The 13,942-nt window shown below is 45.2% G+C and overlaps 1 protein-coding gene across 1 annotated transcript in view; it reads right to left on the reverse strand.

The window, feature by feature from the left end:
* The window catches only part of NT5E (5'-nucleotidase ecto), a 120,819-nt gene extending 119,571 nt beyond the window's left edge, over nucleotides 1-1,248 (reverse strand). The window contains exon 1 of the mRNA XM_088470749.1: nucleotides 787-1,248. Coding sequence (XP_088326875.1) covers nucleotides 787-1,125 — 339 coding nt within the window. The 5' untranslated portion in view covers nucleotides 1,126-1,248. The remainder of the gene's footprint in view (nucleotides 1-786) is intronic.
* Nucleotides 1,249-13,942: the final 12,694 nt, after the last annotated feature.

A 13,942-nucleotide genomic window follows, 5' to 3' on the forward strand; every position in this document is an offset into this window, starting at 1 on the left:
CCGGCGTCGGGGAAATGCGGGCGTCTACATCTAGACGCCCGGCAGTTCACCCTTGCCGGGAAATGTCAGTCGGGAAGCCGGCTGCCGGTATTTAGGCAGTCGGCTTCCCAATTGCCTCCTGTCCCTGCACAAAATATTGCTGAATAGCTGCCATAAATGATCAGAATTGATAAAAACTCGTAGCGATGTTGATCGATAATAATCTGGGCAACATCGTCACTCTTGCTAAATAGACCCCACAGTGAGAGATGTCTATTACGAGGAAATTCCAATTGAAAACACATGATGCACATGGAAAAGATGGTACAAATTAGCCAACACATGTTGGCGAAGCTGCATTTGCTGTACATGCCCTCCCCTTGACACGGTTATTGCTCTGTGTATGTGACAGAAGCCAGCAAAACAAGCTCTTACACTTAGAGGAATCTGAGATAAGTGAATCTATGAACATCAAATCTATGAAACCATCATATGCACAATAATGAAGATTTTATATAAATGGTTACATTTGGGATGTATTAGATAACTAGATAGTGTACTGTATGTAATAGTTTGTAAGACCTTGTAGTTTGTAAGGGTTGCAGAGCTTTAGCTATACACAAAGTATGAGCTCCTCTCCTGAATGCTGGATGCCATCATACTAACACCCTATGCTGCAGAGGCTATATAGGCACTATCAAAGTAACAGATTGGTTACCGCATAAGAAAGAATTAGCAATCAGTGGCAGACTTATTAAACACTTCGCCACATAGTGTATAAGGAGCAGTAATTAGGCGGCCACTCACCATCGCATCGTACTGTAAGTAGTTCATGAAGTACGCCGCCTCCTCTCCTTTGTAGACATTGAACCACATAGTTCCTTGGTACTGGTCTCCCCCGTCCAGTAACAGTACATTGCTATGGCTGGCACGGATCTCCTTGATCTTGGTAAGCCTCCTGGACACCCCTCCATAGCAGTCCTCCTTAGGACTGCCACACTTGCCAGACTCCCTATTGGTTTGCTCTACGCGAGCATGGACATCATTAGTGTGCAGAACGGTGATCTGGAAGGAGGCGCATAGTGCGCACAGCTGAGAGCAGAGCAGCAGCACAGCCACCGGCGCAAAGTGCTGGAGCTGCTGCATAACTAGAAGCTGTGTGCGCGTCTGGAGGCTCCTTATTCATTCCTCCTATTACCCAAAGCAGGAGGGAACAGAGGAGGATCTGGGATGTGTCCTATAACTAGTATATCAAAATTGCTACAAATAGGTTATGACATTTGTATCTTATGCAGAGACCACACCGTGACCGTCTAGGTCTAGAATATGCCGACAGCTCCGCCTCAAACAATAAACTAGTGTTTTATGTTCAGGAAATTGGGGTTAGAATTAGCATATTGTTATGTTCATTTCAACTCTCAGAAAATGTTCTCATCTGTAAGTTATTATAATACACTCTGTTATTCATCTCTGGATCTGTAGTGTGTGGCGTGCAGATGTGTAATATAAAGCATTATTTAGCATGTTGTGTATAGTTATCGATTTACTTTGTAATAAGCTTCTTGTTGTTAGCCCTGAATAGGGAAATGCACAAATGTTATTGGAAGGTGACATCCCCGATGGGTAATAAGATGAATAGCAAATTATTGTAAACTTTTCTCTTGTCTTCTAATAGGAATATAAACATGCAATTTTTTTTTCTAAATAGTCTGCTTCTAACAGGGATGAGCAACAGACAGCCTGGCAAGCAGAGCCGTAACTAGACTTTTTGGTGCATATGCCAGAAAGAGCATTGGTGCCCCCCCCTATATTTCAAATAGGGACATAACGAACCGTACAAATGGGCATGGCCTCATGGGGAAGGGCCAGGGAAGACATAGGGGAGGCCAGAGGGGAATCAGTATGATTCCCCGCCGGCCACTGCCGACAGCGGCAGCCCGGCAAGGGTGAAAATCTCGATCGTAAATTCAGGTAAGTATCGCTAACCTTTCTTACCCCTCTAACCCTAACCCTCCCTTAGGGGTGCCTAACCCTAACCCCCCTCTAAGTGCCTAAACCTAACCCACCCTTCCCCGCAGCCTAACCCTAAGTCTCCCCGGGGTTGCCTAACCTTAACCCTCCCTTCCCCTAGCCTAACCCTCCCGGGGAAGTGCCTAACCCTAAGTCCACCCCGGGAGCCCCTAACGTAACCCTCCCCCCCCCCGCATCTGTCCGCGCCCGGCTTACCTTCAATTGGGATGCCGGGCGCTGGGCTCCCGGAGTAGGTAAAATGACAGGCGTCAGGATTTCAACGCCTGTCATTAAACCCTTGCCGGGATTAGACAGTCGGGATGCTGACTGTCGGCATTTAGACCGTTGGCATCCCGACTACATACTGCCAGAAGATGCTGGGGATAAAAGCTACAAGTGAGAATGATAATAAATAGAAAATTGACAGGTTCAAACAGAGCCCCTTGTCCTGCGGTGCCCCGTGCCATAGCACTGGTCGCACCACCCTAGTTACGGCCCTGCTGGCAAGCCTCCACCTGCTGCTGCCAAACTGATATAGGGCATGCTCAGAGATGAAGGTAAGTCAGTTTTACAGATGGATTTTGTTGGGTCTATTCAGCAATGATTTTTTTATATAAAAAAATACGGAAACTATGATTTCCGTATTTTTTATGTACATCCCACATTCACCAATGGATTAATGGAGAAGATAATGTAATTATCTTCATTAATTCCCATCTTGCAGAGTACCGCACTATAGGGATCAGCCATTGAGCTCTACAGTGCTTTAACGCTTTTTGCTATTCAGCAAAGCAAAAAGTGTTAACTCACTCAAAAAATATTTACTTTATATAACGCCATCTCAGAATGGCATTATATGAAGAAAATACTTCAATATCCCAAAAGCTGCAGGGACAGAGGGAAATTTTCCCATAAGTCCCTGCAGCAGCTTGTAAGTCTGCCCAGTCTCTATGCCTGCTTTCCGCTGACTGCCGACAGGTAAGTCACTCTAGAGCAGTTGTGTCAAACTCGGGCCCTCCAGCTGCAGTGGAACTACACATCCCAGCGTGCAGTGCCACAGTTTTGCTGTTAGGGCATGCTAAAACTATGGCAGGGCATGCTGGGATATGTTGTCCCACGAAAGCTGAAGGGCCTGAGTTTGACACCACTGCTCTAGAGCATGTTAAACCTGCCTAAATTGATTGACACGTGTATACAAGTTTTATACTAGCCTGTTTACATTTATATTTATGTGCGATTATATTTAACATTTATATATAAATGTTAATTATAAAAGCACATAAATATGAAGTTTGTATTTTTATCTGGGATGTGTAGTTCCACTGCAGCTGGAGGGCCCGAGAACCTTCAGAACCTGTTGACTTGTAATGGCTACCTAAACATTGTCTACCTTTTTATTGTAGACCTAAAGACCGGATACCATGAAGACATAGAGGGAGTCTATTCATGAAAGGTCGACTAGTAAGAAGGTCAACAGGACTGAAAGTCGACAGGGTCATTAGGTCGACATGTTTCGATTAGGGTTAGGCACTTATCCCGACGGTTAGGGTTAGGCACTGGAAGGGATGGTTAGGGTCAGGCTCCTACCCCGATGGTTAGGCACCAGGAGGGAGGGTTAGGCACCAAGGGGAGGGTTAAAAAAAAATGTGTCGACCATTTCTGTGTCCTAATGACCCGGTCGACCTTCTAATTCCTTGGTGGCTAACCTTGACACTCCAGATGTTGTGGAACTACATATCCCAGCATGCACTGCTACCATTTTGCTATTAGGGCATGCTAAAACTGTGGCAAGGCATGCTGGGATATGTAGTTACACAACATCTGGAGTGTCAAAGTTAGCCACCACTGTTCTAATTAGTCGACCTTTACTGTGTTGACTTTCAGACTCTGTCGACCTATTGCCTGTCTAACTTGTATTGTTTACCTAAACATTGTGTACCTTTTTATTGTAGCCCTAGTGATGCACACCCCGTTTTCACACTGTGAGCCTGATTTAGAGGTGATGCAGTGTTAATGTCACACTGCGCATTCAACTGAGTTGCTCTGCATTTACCCTTGAGTCGTACTGCGCATACACCTGAGTTGCTCTGCGCATACACCTGAGTCGTACTGCGCATACACCTGAGTCGCTCTGCGCATACACCTGAGTCGCTCTGCGCATACACCTGAGTCACACTGCGCATACACCTGAGTCGCTCTGCATTTACCCTTGAGTCGCACAGCGCATACACCTGAGTCGCACAGCGCATACACCTGAGTCGCACTGCGCATACATCTGAGTCGCACTGCGCATACACCTGAGTCGCACTGCGCATACACCTGAGTCGCACTGCGCATACACCTGAGTCACGCTGCGCATTTATCTGAGTTGCCACCGGGGGACGCAGAGTTAATTTGGACACAGAGAGAGGCAATTTCAGTTGGCGTTTCTGGGAGGTAATTGCTGCAATAAGAAATTATGTTTCACCTGAATATAACAAATTACACATGCAGGGACAGTGACTACAATAGGAGCCCTTCCCTGTGATGTGTTATATATTTACATAATGTAAGAAGTGTGCTGTGTGTCACTCAGGTAATTCAGGGTTTGGGTGTTTCTCCTGCATAATAACACCTCTGCTTATTGCTTAATCATCACAATTCCTCCACTGACTAATGTAACAAGGCACATATAACCACTAGGGGTGTGACACAATTGTCTCCATTTATTAATGATCGCACTGGGCATTCCAGTACTGCCCATAATCGAATTGCAAGATGCGATCATAGTGCCGGGATGTACATTCAGGGAGAGGGGCTCTGAAAAAAGCCTGTCACTGTGATGTGCCAGAATACTCATGGAAGAAAAGGAATTAAATAAAGAAAAAATCAAATTACAGCCAGTGATTAGCACAATGTGGGCTTCCTACTGGAAGCTCTTACTGTGGTTTCACACTCCGGACTGGCAGTCCCACACAGAAAGGAGTTTTTCCCCCTGAGACTGCTAGCCCTGTGTGAGATTAGCAGGTAGGGCTTCCAATAGGAAGCCACTACACTGTCAACACATGCTGTCTCCTGCTCCCTGCTGTGCTGTGCCTGCCCTGCTAGTGATGATCGCGCCAGCCCGGTGAGTGGGGGGTGCTAGAGCCAGGTGGACCGGAGCTCTCTAGGGACTCGCAGTGGCGGATTTTTACTGGGGGGGCTGCAGACCTGCAGTCCCTAGGTAGAATCCGCTACTGGTAGACAGCAAAGAAGCACGGGCCATTAAGACATCAGTTAATGTGTGGAATAAGGGGGAGGCAGGAATAAAGCTGGGTATATACCGTACTATACATTTCTAGGCCCAACATGGCTAAATCTGTCGGATAGGGCCAATAATTGTATAGTGTGTACGCAGCACCAGGGTGCAACAGCCAGCCTCAAACCCATCGGATCAGCTCCCAATATAGCATGTACTGCATTTCCTGTGTCAGTCCCATTGTTTTGTATTGTTCAGAAATTGCAGAGTGTATGGACCTCAGCCCGATGCCTATTAATTAGATGATTTGGAATCAAACAGAAAAATGTACAAACAAAACCATATTCTTTCTTCTATTTATATTGGGTGTAAGTTACATCCAATAATTATTATTAACAATGAAAAACATGTTTTTCAGAACAAAAATAATCATAACAATCTGCCCCCGATGGGGGTAAATTGTTACAGGGTTGGGGCAAATTGTTACCTATAAACTAATCTATACAAAATCTTAATATAAAAAGCATTCATTAGAAAACTTTGTACATTTATGACAAAATCACATTTTGCATATATTTGGTATATAGGCCCCCATATACTAACGAGTTTTATCACCAAAATGATTGATACATTTCACTGTGTATGATAAATGGTGCTCCAGCCAATCAGCTCCCAACTGTTAGAAAAATGACAGTTGGTAGCTGATTGGCTGGAGCACCATTTATCATACACTGTGACATTTATCACTCGTTTTGGTGATAAAACCCTTTAGGAAATGGGGGCCATAGTCTGATGAGAATGACAGACATCCTTCATCGTCTTCACTGCCGATTTCTGATTCGCAATTAGCGCAAGTAAATGCTACTGCATCGAATCTTACGCAAGCAATATGAGCCCACCCTTTACATGCAATACACTGGACCCACTCCTGGCCAGACTTTGACAGATTGTAACTCTTAGCACACATTATACAGAAACACCCGTCTTCATAACTCAAAGTTTCTTTGTAACAACTTGCCTCCGATATTGTGTAGCAACTTGCCCCAAGTGACATCAGATAACCAAGATGGTCATAGTTCAATTTTCGTGCTTCAAGTCACGATTATAACAATTATAATAAATACACTAATGGTCTGTGATTCTAACAAAATGAATTATAAACCCTTATCTTTAACAGTCCAGCCAAGATACGACTTCAAATATAGGTGAAAAATATTACTTTGGAACAAGAAAAATGAGTTTGTTTAGGTACCATTACATAAACACGTCTTTGTTAGAATTGTTTCGCTGAGCACTGACGGTAACATGTTCAAACTTGTTCCCAGTCACATGGCCCGTGGCTCAACGTGGGTTAGAGTCATTGTAATAACTTGCCTCTGTGACAACTAGTCCTGCCTTCCCCTATATTAATGGTGGGCAGCAGGGGCATATCTATAATGGGTGCAGGGTGTGCTGTGCACACGGGCACCCCAGGTCCAGGGGGGGCCCGCACCCATATTGCTTATAACTTTCCTCTCTGAGGTCCAGTGCAAGTGTCAGCGCTGTACAAAAAGCCGGAAAAATAGCTGCCGCGGCCATTTATCCAGCATTTTGCGCATGCGCAGTAGACTCCGAGGACACTCTAGTGCCCAGAGTCTACTAATGCTCTGGTGGCTGGCTCCCTAAAGGTGGCCCTGGAGGGCAGAACAGCATTTTGCTGCCTGCGCTCTAGTTCTCCTCTGTGGCTCAGCAGTTTGGTGCCGTCCTCACAGCAGCTGCAGCGGCCAGTGAGCAGAACTTAGGCAGAGAGGCCACAGCACACACCCCTTCCCGGACTGTCTCCATGCTCCTGGATTGCTGCAGCTCCCGCCTCCCTCGGGCTAATGACAGAAGTCAGCACTGTTGGCCACAAGTGCCCCAATGCTGAAGGTTTTCCCCTGCTACCACCGGTTTCCTTGGTCTGGTCTGGTGCAGGTCCCAGCACAGCAAGTGGACTGACCGGAATATGAGGAAGAGGAGATGGAGATCCCACTCAGTGCTTCCCCCACTGTCGAAGCAGTGCCAGCTGTTTATCTGCTGCCCACAAACCTACTTCCTGTTCTGCTTCCCCATACAGCTCTCCTGCAGCCTCCCTCCTGCACACAGACCCCAGCTATCATGCCTCACTGGGGCAACCTGACGAAAAGGCCAGTTGGGCAATGAAGCGTCGGCAATAAATCACCAATTATTTTTCCAAGTCCATTGGAGTTCCCCCTGTTCCATTGACTGTGGATGCTGATACCTGTGTGTGTGTGTATATATATATATATATATATATATATATATATACAGTCAGGTGCATAAATTTTGGGACATTGACAGAATGTTCATATTTTGGCCTCTATTCACCACCACAATGGCTTTGAAATGAAACAAACAAGAGATGTGCTTTAACTGCAGACTTTCAGATTTAATTTGAGGGTAATTACATCCAAATCAGGTGAACGGTGTAGGAATTACAACGGTTTCTATATGTGCCTCCCACTTTTTAAGGGGCCAAAAGTAATGGGACAAACTAAACAATCCTAAATCTAAGTTTCGCTTTTTAATACTTTGTTGCAAATCCTTTGCAGGCAATTACAGCCTGAAGTCTGGAATGCATAGACATCACCAGACGCTGGGTTTCATCCCTGGTGATGCTCTGCCAGGCCTCTACTGCAAATGTCTTCAGTTCCTGCTTGTTCTTGGGGAATTTTCCCTTCAGTTTTGTCTTCATCAAGTGAAATGCATGCTCAAATCGGATTCAGGTCAGGGGATTGACTTGGCCATTGCATAACATTCCACTTTTTAGCCTTAAAAAACTCTTTGGTTGCTTTTGCAGTATGCTTCGGGTCATTGTCCATCTACACTGTGAAGCGCCGTCCAATGAGTTCTGAAGCATTTGACTGAATATGAGCATATAATATTGCAAGAAACACTTCAGAATTCATTCTGCTGCTTTTGTCAGCAGTCACATCATCAATAAATACAAGGGACCCAGTTCCATTGGCAGCCATACATGCCCATGCCATGACACTACCACCACCATGCTTCACTGATGAGGTGGTATGTTTTGGATCATGAGCAGTTCCTTTCCTTCTCCATACTCTTCCCATCACTCTGGTACAAGTCGATCTTTGTCTTATCTGTCCATAGGATGTTGTTCCAGAACTCTAATGGCTTTTTTAGATGTTGTTTGGCAAACTCTAATCTGGTCTTCCATTTTTTGTGGCTCACCAATGGTTTACATCTTGTGGTGAACCCTCTATATTCACTATTGTGAAGTCTTCTCTTGATTGTTGACTTTGACACATATACACCTACCTCCTGGTGAGTGTTCTTTATTTGGCCAACTGTTGTGAAGGGGTTTTTCTTCACCAGGGAAATAATTCTTCTGTCATCCACCACAGTTGTTTTCCGTGGTCTTCCGGGTCTTTTGGTGTTGCTGAGCTCTCCGGTGCGTTCTTTCTTTTTAAGAATGTTTTAAACAGTTGATTTGGCCACACTTAATGTTTTTCCTATCTCTTTGATGGGTTTGTTTTGATTTTTCAGCCTAATGATGGCTTGCTTCACTAATAGTGACAGCTCTTTGGATCTCATATTGATTGTCGACAGCAACTGATTCCAAATGCAAATGTCACACCTAGAATCATCTCCAGACCTTTTACCTGCTTAATTGATAAAGAAATAACGAGGGAATAGCCCACACCTGTCCATGAAATAGCTTTTGAGTTGATAGTCCCATTACTTTTGAACCCTTAAAAAGTGGGAGGCACATATAGAAACCGTTGTAATTCCTACACCATTCCCCTGTTTGGATGTAATTACCCTCAAATTAAATCTGAAAGTCTGCAGTTAAAGCACATCTTGTTTGTTTCATTTCAAAGCCATTGTGGTGGTGAATAGAGGCCAAAATATGAACATTCTGTCAATGTCCCAATATTTATGCACCTGACTGTATGTATATATATATATATATATATATATATATATATATATTCTTGTAATACAATTATATTGATAGGGTCCCGCACAAGATTGATGCCCAGGTGCCCCCATACCTTGATCTGGCCCTTCTGGAATATGCATAAATAATTAGTTTGTCAGTTGTTCTGAGACACTTAGACAAAAAAGATTTCTTCAGCACTTCACAAACACATATGCAAACAGTGTAGCAACACCTGTGAGTTACACCACACTCAATGATTGATGAAATGTGGGTGAAGCTTGGCACTATAATACACAGGAAGTTAGAACATTTCAAAATAGCAAAATAAAAATCCAACAAGTTAATTAATGAAGAAACAAATATAATAAAAATCCAAAAAATTTAAAAATGAACATTGTCCAATTAGTATAGATAATGTAGATACTGATATTAGAGGGTGAATCCCATTGATGACCAAATAGTTATGAGGTGGGGAAAGATAGTCTCTGTTCCTCCTTTTGTGAATGTATTCACTTGAATATGGAAGAAAAGGGACGTTAAGAATAAACTTCTCTCTAAAGGGTATATTTATTAATTATCGGGTAATTAGTTCTGATAATTGTAATTTCTCATCATCGCTTATCACGGCAATAAGGAATTAAGTGTAACCGGGATTAACATTATTTTTTTCCAGGGACAGGGTACCTGCAATGTGTTAGAAGTGATTGCTAATGCGATCACTTTGGGACAGGGGACCCTCCCATATTGCTGGCCATTTGCAGTTGTCAGCTACCAGCGCCAACCTCTAGAATGCAATGCTGCTTTTGCAATTAGAAACAGGGGACCACACCTGATATCTCTGAGTTCTGTGCAATTACCTGTATATACATCCTGGAGATGTTAAAATATTTGCTGGTAGCCCCCTAAAACGGATGTTTTCTGGGTATATACTGTAAATATTTTTTGATAAATATTCCCTTAGCAACACTTGTCTCTTGGGAGTCAGTCCAATTAGGGGCAATTCTCAGCCCCACGGGTAAATGTGGCTGTATGCTTGCAGCCCCATAAGGGCTGCCAGCAAAAATATGAAAGTATGGGGTGAGATTAGGCCATGAGAAGGGGCATTTCTATGTTGTTTCTACAACAGTTTGCCCCCCTTGCTCCAAATTGGATTGACCTCATTGTGTCTGGATTTTGCTTCTTTCCTTACCTGACGGGAGCTTAGTTTCTGATTGTAGATTCTTGCTCTTACACTTTAATGAACCTCATTACAGGGGAAAGGAGCTAGGATTTCACAAAATGAAAGAAGAACATTATTAGGTAGCACACATTTATAAGTCCTCTCTGTGAGTTTGAATTTATTAGCAGTGGGGAAGAGAGAGAACAGTAATTAGGAAAAAAATGAGAGAATTGATGAGAAGAAAACAGAAAAAGTACAATAAAGATAAGAGAGATATTGAATGTCACAGCGTGCCAGAGCCTGGCACTTACTTACTGGGTCCGGTGGTGCTGGGTTGTGGGATTTGTGGTGAAAATGGTGCAGGCAGGTGGTTCCCGGCGTCCTTGTCAGTGATGCCAGCTGCCTCCTGTCCCTGATGGCTGGCTCCTTATCCCAAAGGTGGGCTTCTCCTTGGCTGTGTACAGATGGCAGCCACTCCCCCTAGGCGCGCACTTGCAAACCTATTTAAAATTTAAAGGGACAGACGCGTCAAAGCGTGACGTCATGGTTGCCACCAAATTTTAAAACTTCCCATATAAAAGGAGGTTCCGGACACTCCCCTTTTACCAGAGTATTAGGCTCATTACCTAGCTCTAGTGAACTTTGTGCTCATTTCTTGATTCTGGTGCAAATGCTAATTTCATTACTGCCAAGAAGGAATGAGAATTTGGGATTCCTTGTGAACCTCTGCAGACTGCTCTCTCTGCATAATTGGTGTACATGGGAACAAAATTCCTATAGCTACAGTACTGTTCATTACCAAACCCAGTATCTCACCATGCAGGTTGGTGCTCTCCATAAGGAGTTGATCTGCTTTTACATGCTTCCATCAGCTGAGAGTCCCATTATCTTGGGTCTACCAATGTTATGTAAACACGTTCCCATCATAGATTGGAGCAAGCTCCAAATCCTGTCCTGGATAGTTCAGTGTTATCAGAAATGCTTGCTGACAATCATTCCGCCACATTGAGCTGTTCAGAGAACCACCATCTCTCAAGAAGATTCCTTGCCAGCTTCTTATCAATCTTTCCAAGATAGCCACTGAAACTCTATCATCTCATCTGGAGTTGAACTGCCCTGTCGACCTTCAACCAGGGGTTCATCAGAGAGCCCAAGTCATTGGCAGGAGCTGGCCTCTTTTTTTGTGAAAAAAAGGATGTAGGTCTCAGACCATGTATTGACTATTGGATTCTAAATGCTATCACTGTCAAGGACTGTTATTGCTTACCTTTAATCTCCAAAGTCTTCGATAGAATCAAGGGAGCAAAATTCTTTACCAAACTAGATCTTTGCATGGCTTATAATTTAATGAGTTTCAGGTGAGGTGACGAGTGGAAGACAGCCTTCAACTCTTGAGTTGGACACTACGAGTATTTGGTCACACATTTTATATTAAGCAATGCCTTCCAAAAGTATATAAATATGCAGTGGTCTATTTGGATGACATCCTGATTTCTCCAAAAAGTTAACCAGACTTTGTGACCATGTATGTTTCTTGACTTTGCACAATCCAGCTTTATTGCAAATAAGAAAAGTGTACCATCGAGCAAACAGAAATTGCATTCCTGGGATATATTACTGACTAGACTTTTTGGTGCCCTGGGCCAGAAAGAGCATTAGCGTCCCCCTTCTCCACCCTATTTTTAAGTTATGGACATAAGACAGGGTGTGGCCTCATGGCCAAGGGGCATGACAAATCTGATTTGCTCCATACAATGATGAAGAGATACCAATCCCATTGTCAGGGGTGCCCCATCTTACATCACAGCAGCCCAGCACACACTGCTGTGTGCTGGGCTGCACTGGGAGACTGCACGCAGCTGCTAAGAAGCAGCCACAGCAGTCTCCTATGCCTGTGGGGGGAGTGTTCAAGCTGATCGCGACCCCACTGGTTATGCACCAGGCTGAGGGGGTTCAGAGCTCTCCCCTCTTCAGCTTCGTGGCGCTGCAAAATGGGGATTTTTTACCATAGGGGCGTGGCCATGACTCCCACGATTAGGTCATGCCCCCTTTTACCCAGGCCCGCCATGGCTCTTGGCGGTCCTGCCCATTATACACCTGTATTCCAGTTGTTACTGCCAAATACAGTGTGAATCCAATGGCTGCAGTAATGATACACAATAATTATACAGTATAACTCACCAGCTCTTGATGTAGGAGAGAGCTGATGAAGGATTTGTCCATCAGGAGAGCTGTGCACAAACCAGGATATGGCAGTGTAGATCACCGACTGAATGTATAGAAAGAGTGCTACTTGTAGTGTATATGCAGCAAACCTCAGTGGCGGGGAGGTCCATGTATGTACCCTGCACTAGCAGTGGCAGCCGTCTTCCAGCCATTTTTACAGCGCTGACACCGGCGCCGATGTGGGACTCCAGAGAGGTAAGTATAATATTGGTGCAAGGCGTGCATTTCTGGCCCCCCCTGGACCCAGGGGCCCATGTGCACCGCACACCCTGCGCCCATTATAAATATGTTGTTTTCTGTTATCAAGTCGAGTACCCAGTTCTCCTGCCTGCTTCTGTTACCTGCCGTTTGTGTCACCTAGGCGGCACGGTCTTCATATCCACGCTCTACCGTTTGTGTCATCCAGGCAGCATAGACTGCACTCAGTGTCCAGAGTGCGCACTCCTGTATCCAGCTGCTTGTGTCAACCCGGCGGCACAGGCCGCACTTCAGCGACCAGCTGCTTATGTCAACCCGGTGGCACAGGCCACACTCCAGCATCCTGCTGCTTGTCTCAACCTGGTGGCACAGGCTGCACTCCTGTATCCAGCTGCTTATGTCAACCTGGCGGCACAGGCCACACTTCAGTGTCCAGCTGCTTGTGTCAACTCGGTGGCAAATGGCTGCATTCCTGCGTCCAGCTGCTTGTTTCAACCCTGCGGTACAGGCCACACTTCAGCGTCCAGCTGCTTGTGTCAACCCGGCGGCACAGGCCACACTCCAGCATCCAGTTGCTTGTGTCAACCAGGCGGCACAGGCCACAATCCAGCGTCTAAAGTACGCAATCCTGCGTACCACCGCCTGTGTCAAACCGATGGTGCAGGTCCTTCTTCAGACCACCACAGTCTGCCAAGGCTGCTACACGACCCAAAGGCCGCATCTTGTTCTATGGCCCACAGGCCACGGCTTGCCAAGGCTGCTACACGGCCCAAAGGTAGCATCTTGTTCTACGGTCCACAGGCCACAGCCTGCCAAGGCTGCACCTTGTTTTATGGTCCAAAGGCCGCACTTGTTCTATGGTCCAAAGGCCGCACTTTGTTCTATGGTCCAAAGGCTACATCTTGTCCTATGACCCACTGGTCACTACAAGCCAAGGCTTACCAGCCCTCAAGGCTGCATGGTCCAAAGACCACCTCTTACCACACTACCCTCGGGCTCCGACTAGTCCAGGACTTACCAGCCCTGAAGGCTGCTCCACGGCCGCAGCTAGCCAAGTGTTCCAGCCCTCAAGGCTGTTGCTGGACTTTACCTACAAAAGATAATACCCGTAGCCTAACATTATCACCGGCCAACAGAGTCTTTTTGTCATATTAGGGTATTCTTTTTTTGTTTATCAAGCATGGATCCCTCCTGCTCAAATTCTGGC

The sequence above is a fragment of the Taudactylus pleione genome, unplaced genomic scaffold (genome assembly GCF_031769625.1).
Source record: "Taudactylus pleione unplaced genomic scaffold, aTauple2 ptg000015l, whole genome shotgun sequence".
Taxonomy (NCBI): Eukaryota; Metazoa; Chordata; class Amphibia; order Anura; family Myobatrachidae; genus Taudactylus; species Taudactylus pleione.